At 59.6% G+C, this 5,933-nt stretch overlaps 1 protein-coding gene across 1 annotated transcript; it reads right to left on the minus strand.

Moving 5' to 3' along the window:
• Positions 1–1,220: 1,220 nt before the first annotated feature.
• Positions 1,221–5,353, minus strand: MSX1 (msh homeobox 1). The gene is made up of 2 exons (XM_036328661.1): positions 4,659–5,353; positions 1,221–2,414 (listed from the first exon to the last, which is right to left on the minus strand). Exons 1-2 carry the CDS (start codon positions 5,125–5,127, stop codon positions 1,972–1,974), a joined length of 912 nt encoding a protein of 303 aa, XP_036184554.1. The 5' UTR covers positions 5,128–5,353; the 3' UTR covers positions 1,221–1,971.
• Positions 5,354–5,933: the final 580 nt, after the last annotated feature.

A 5,933-nucleotide genomic window follows, 5' to 3' on the forward strand; every position in this document is an offset into this window, starting at 1 on the left:
GACCGCGCCTCGAGAAAGGAATATTTGCGGAGCCACGGAGGCCGAGGGACTGGAGACCCTGGGTACCGGGAAACCTGCCCAGCGCGCGCTCAGGGTGCGTGCGCGAAACCCTGCGCTCTCTTGGGAGTTCCTAGGCGGACCTGCCTTCGGTCCCTGGGGCTGGAAATACCCAGCGCGCCCCAAACGGGGTTTCCACTCTGCGCAACCTTTCTGTCTGTGGAGACGTCCACCCTCCCCAAGTCCCAACGCCTGGTACTTCAGCTTTAACAACCATTCTTCTGCTGGCTTCCCGTCTTAATAATGGCCCGCCTGGCTGCAATGGCGGCCCGGGCTGTCCTGCGTGCGGGTTGGAGGCGCTAGCCACTGCGGACCGAGGCGGGGTGGCGGGAAGAGGCGTGTGCAGGTCTGGTGAGAATTAAGCCTGGGGGTCCCCCAACTCGAAAGGGAACAGAGCAGTGCCTGGAACAGAGTAGGCTTTATTGACTGAGGGCAACATCCTTGCAGAAATCCCCCCGGAAGGCTAAATTTGGCGCTCGCTCAAATGTGTCCTCCTGGAAGCCTGAAGTTAACCTTCTGTATTAAAAGAAAAACAGTTTGTGCGAGTTTGGAGGTAGGGCTCATGCAGAGAGGACAGGCAAAGGCGGGGAGCAGTCGCCCTGGGCTGTCAGTGTTGTTTTTTTCTAGGGGTCGTTCGGGGTCTTAATTGGGGTTGTGAAGGCGCTCACATTCTGGCAGCTCGAAATGAGTTCCACAAACCCTGCCGCAGCGGCTTAAAGCAGCAAAGCATTCCCTCCACCCCACCTGGCCTCCTGTGGGAAAGACAGGGCTGCGGGGTGGGAATTGTCTGGATTAGCTGTCTGCAGGCATCAAACCATTTGGGTGATTCGCTTTGTTTTCGGAGACAGGTTAAAAGGGGGAGAAAAAAAGAAAGAGCCGATTCTGGGTCGCCTGAACAAGTGTCGATTTCAGCTTAAAGTGAATTGGAAAATTGAGCCTAATTATCCCAGGTAATTGCTTCAATTCTCCACTTGACTTTGCTAATGCAGATCTGTCCTCCGTGTACAGAAAGACAGCCCCTCCTGTCCCCGAAGAGCCTGTGGTCACCTCCGAAAGTTGCTGGCATAAAACCACTATCGCCCGGAAAAGCAATCGTAGGTGGGAAGAGGTGGCAAGAAGTAGAACTCGAAGACGAAATCAGTGCCGAGATCCATTCTTGTAGCTTAAAATTAATTTATTTAACAAATATAGCTATAATATAAATGATAATAAAATTTCAAATATACAGTATATTACACCCAATCCCTTCCAAAGGGATTCTCGAGAGCCACACAAATGTACTGTTAAATAGAAAGAGAATTTTAAATTGTTATTTTACAATTTTTTTTTCTGGTACTGGTAAGAGAGAGGTCCCTTCAACCTACCTTCGTAATGCATCTGTGTACACCCCCCGCCCCACCCCACCCAAAGCAAACGCTTGGCTGCTCAGGCCAGAAGTGTTCCCACGGAAGGACCGGGATCCATAACTCCCGGCATGCTCTTCTCTCCCAGGATCCTCCGTTCCAACATCTTCAAGCTTGAATTTCTCCGTGCTTTCCCCGCCTGGTGTCAGGACAGGAGGCAGGGGTGCTGGAGAAGTGGCCTCTGGTCCTGACCCAACCGCTAACTCTGCTGGGGACCTGGTGGGTCAATGTCTTAACCTCTCTGGCCTCAGTTTCCCCATCTGTAACACGAGGGGGGTGGGTCTAGATTCTAGAATAGAAGGGACCCTTCCAGTCACATTTTTGGAAGAGGATCGGACTTCAGAGAGTGAAATCGGGGAGCGACCTAGGAGACACCAGAGCTGAGCCGGAGCTAAGGAAGGAGCCAGGTGGTGCTGAACAGGGGAGCTCGCGGGGGGAGGCCCCTGCTGCTTGCAGAAGGCTAGGGCTGGAGGAATCGGCTGGTGCCACGGGTGGGCGGCCCTGGGGCCCTCTATGTCAGGTGGTACATGCTGTAGCCTACATGTGCCGTGTAGAGTCCCACAGGCGCCACGGGCAGCGCGGCGCGCTGAAAGGGGCCAGAGGCGCCATAGAGGGAGGCGCCGGCTGCGGCTGCCACAGCCGCGGGGCCGCCCAACGGGAAGGAGAGGCCAAAGGCAGCCGGTGGCAGCATGGGCTTCGCAGCCATCTTCAGCTTTTCCAGCTCTGCCTCCTGCAGTCTCTTGGCCTTGGCGCGGCGGTTCTGGAACCAGATCTTCACCTGCGTCTCGGTGAGGCTGAGCGAGCTGGAGAACTCGGCGCGCTCCGCGATGGACAGGTACTGCTTCTGTCGGAACTTGCGCTCCAGCGCCAGCAGCTGCGCGGTGGTGAAGGGCGTCCGCGGCTTGCGGTTGGTCTTGTGCTTGCGCAGGGTGCATGCTGGGGGGCTCAGGCGCCCTAGGAGGCCGAGAGAGAAAGAAGCAGGGGGATAAGAGAGCGCGCGCACACGGGAGAGTCATCGGTCCCCTAAAAACTAGTTCATGATGGATAACAATGCCGTCTATTCATTTGGCCCTTGGAAAGTATTTTCTCCACTTCCCACCACCACCCAGAAGGGGAGACGTTCTTGTCTACTTTTTTCAAATGAAGAAACGTAAGAGTTCAGATGGAACATACCCAGGTTCAAGGCCCGAGCATAACTGGGGAGAGGTGAACCGGCCCAATGCGGATGGCCGCGTTGGCAGGCCTGTCCCAGCCGGACCTTCTCCCACTGGCGGGCACATGGGGCCGCGGCTGTTACTACGCCTGATGAAACACCCAGCCTGAGGCCCTGCGCCCAGTCCAAGACCACACCGGTATGCTGGCCGAACACCGGTCTGTGTCCACTGAGTGCTCAGCGCTCGGCTAGGCCACTGCGGCAGAATCCAGGTCTCCAAAATCCGGTCTTTACCGTGGAGCAGTGAGTTCCTACCCGGCTCTAAGGGCAGTGCCCGACACTGCAGGTGGAGCAAGGCCGGGGGCCCAAGGTCACACCGAGGCCAAGTCCTGCCGTGTGGAGGGGGGGGGGGGACTGTATTCGAAGGGGGCTTCTTCTGATCCTATGATGATCTCAACTGTCTCTTGGGCCTCTGGTCACACTCAAATGTGAGGTCCAGTGGGAAGAGGTTGTGTACAACCGCTTCTGGCATCTCCCGGACCTGCGGCTCAGTTCACAGACATCAAAAGTGCAGAAGAGTCTTTTTCTTATGATTTCAACGCGGACTTCAAGGACGGACATGAGCCAGCTGGGGATGGGGCCCACTGGTGAGGGCAGCTCCTGCCACACCAGGCAGCTGTGCCCAAATAAAACGTGGAACACATTTTGCCTACGACAACAGGGATTCTGCCAACTTTAGGGTCCAGGCAGAGGCCCGCACCAAATTCCCAAGCCCGGGAAAGGACATGTTGCCTACGCAGCCGCTTCTCTCTGGGGGGAAATGAATTCAAATCTGGAATGTTTCACCATGCGGGTTTTGCCTAATTATGCATTTTTTCAACCCTTAAACAAATAAAAACAAATGATCCTTTGGGTCCTCAGACCACCAGGATGTGAGTCAAACGAAAATTCGGGTTAACAGTCCCTCCTTCTTTCCCAATCAAAGACACCGAGAGTCGGGGAAGCGGTTGGCCCCGGAGTCCATTTCCGCCAGGCCACCGGAGGGGCGGACATTCCTTTTGCCAGCGACAGCGCAGTGCTGGGCCACCTTCCCCGGCCATTAGGCCCGGGGAGGGGCTTGCCTTTCAAAGACGTTTAATCCCCAGATAAAAATCATTCCTCAGCATCGCGCCATTGAATTCGGGTTGCTATTATGCCGCGCAAAATAATCGGAGGAAACGAGGAAAACTTGGGAATTTCCCGTGCTCCTGAAATATCTACGAGCTGGTTCGCTGGGCAGAGAAGCCGGGGGCCACCAGGCCTTGGCACAGCCGTGAAAGCGCCTTTGGGAGCGGAGTCCGCGGCAGTGGCCCTGGTGGAACCTCTGGGCGCCGCTTCCAACCCGTTCAGAGGGGGCGCTTCTCACTAATTGACTGGGTGCCCCGCCCCCTCCACTGGACCTGAGCATCCCCCACCCCGTACCCCCCCCCCCCAAAGTACCAAGAATCTGCCTGAAACTTGGAGGTGGGGGGAGGGGAATTTTGCAAGAGCTCCAGAACCTTCCGGCGAAGAGATACTTTCTTGGGGGTGGCGGGGAGACACCAGGCTTCTACTATGAGAAAGTGAAACTCCGCGTGCAGGGAAGATGTCGGCGCCGCTGGGACCCACCCGCTGGGGTAACAGCGAGGTAGCAGGGCTTAGGATCGGACAGGGGAGCAGGGACTCCCCGGGGTGGTTTGGTGGGGGCAGGAGGACAGAGTGCTCAGACACCCGTGCCCAACAACTAAAGTCCCACCCACACGGTCGCCTAACCAAGGCCAGGAGCCCGCGAAAGTGGACCCAGCCCTGGGCCTTAGCCAGGTCTCGAACCATCTTTCTGGGTGGAAGTGGGAATGAGCAGACCCCGACCTCCCCGCCATCGCAGACACAGCGCCGGCTCCAGGTACCCGCAGCAGGTACGCCAGCACCGGAGACACGCAGGCGCCGGCGCGCGGCCTGGCGCCCTCGGGCCCCGCATCCCCGCCCGCCCCCCCCCCCTCCCCCGCTGCCTGCTGCAGGCTACTCACTGGCTGGGGGCGGGGAGAAGCGGGGGTTCTGCATCCACGGGGTCCTCTCAGACTTCTCGGGGCTCTCGGCTTTGACCAGCGCATCTTCTGGGAGCTTGAGGAGTCCGCCCACCGAGAAATGGCCGAGAGGCCGTGGCGAGGACGGCGCGTCCGGGGCGCCCAACGACCCGGGCCGGGAGCCCAGGGGCTGCGCGGAGCCGCCCGCTGCCTGTGCGCCCTCGGAGGCCACCAGGGCGCTCTCCTTGGCCCCGGGCTTCCTGTGGTCGGCCATCAGCGCCTCCACGCTGAAGGGCAGGAGAGAGGGAGACACCTTGGGCTTGGCCCCTTCCTCATCTGTGCCCATGGCGGCCGCCGCGGCCGCGGTGCTGCTGGGGGTCTGGCCCCCGCCGCCCCCCGCTGGCTTGCCGAAGGCAGAGTCCTCCACTTTCACACCGAGTGGCAAAGAAGTCATGTCAGCAGCCGGGGCCATGCAGAGCCGGGCTCCCCCTCCAGCCGCAGCACGGGCCAGCCGCCGGGCATGGGCTTCGGGCGGGCTGGGAGCGCGGCTGGCCTCGGAGCGCGCCCGGGGCCCTGGCCGGGCGGGCCCTCCCGCGCGCGCCTCCCGCCCCTCCCCAGAAGGCCAGCTCGCGCGCTCGGGGCCTGGCTCTCGGCGGGGCCGCTGCGCAGGCAGAGTTCCCGGGCGCACTCGCCGGCTCCGGGTCGGGCCGCGGATTCCCAGAGAACTTGTTAATAAGGCGAGGCCAGCGCGGCGGCGGCCAATCAGCGCGCGAGGGGGCGGGCCCAACGCGACCCATTGGGCTAAGCTCCTGCGGACTTGCCCCTGGGCGCTCTGGGCCTCGGGGCGCGCGGGGCAGGGCGGGGCCCCGGAGGGCAGGGAGGGGAGGGGTGCGGGAGAAACTTTCCTTCGCGCTAGCCCAGGGCTGCTTCTCCCTCTCGGGGTCCCCTTGGGTCTCTATTTTTTTCTGGGAGTCTGGGGAGCCCTTTCCTTGTCCTCGTTCCTTCTCTTCTGCCCTCCCCCCTCCTCCCGTTTCCTTATCGCCACTCTCACCCACGCCTCCCTTTTTTCTCTACCCCTTTCCTTTTCTCTCTTCCACGCTTCTCTTACCTTTCTCTTCAGTCAGTTACTGTGTCTGTTGCTCTGTCCCGACCCCTATCCGTCTCCCCTCTTCCCTACTACGATCATTTGAGTCGAGGTCATTGGTTACGTATTCCTTTTATAACTTTAAAAGTTGCAGTTATGTATTCCACCAGAAAGACGGAATATGACTTGCTTTT

Source organism: Myotis myotis, unplaced genomic scaffold, assembly GCF_014108235.1.
Source record: "Myotis myotis isolate mMyoMyo1 unplaced genomic scaffold, mMyoMyo1.p scaffold_m19_p_1, whole genome shotgun sequence".
In the NCBI taxonomy this organism is placed as follows: domain Eukaryota; kingdom Metazoa; phylum Chordata; class Mammalia; order Chiroptera; family Vespertilionidae; genus Myotis; species Myotis myotis.

Coding starts and splice junctions, on each gene's coding strand:
- MSX1 (XM_036328661.1), bottom strand. CDS start 5,127: ATGGCCCCGGCTGCTGACATGACTTCTTTGCCACTCGGTGTGAAAGTG. Junction 2,415..4,658: donor CTTCTCCCCGCCCCCAGCCA/GTGAGTAGCCTG, acceptor TCGGCCTCCTAG/GGCGCCTGAGCCCCCCAGCA.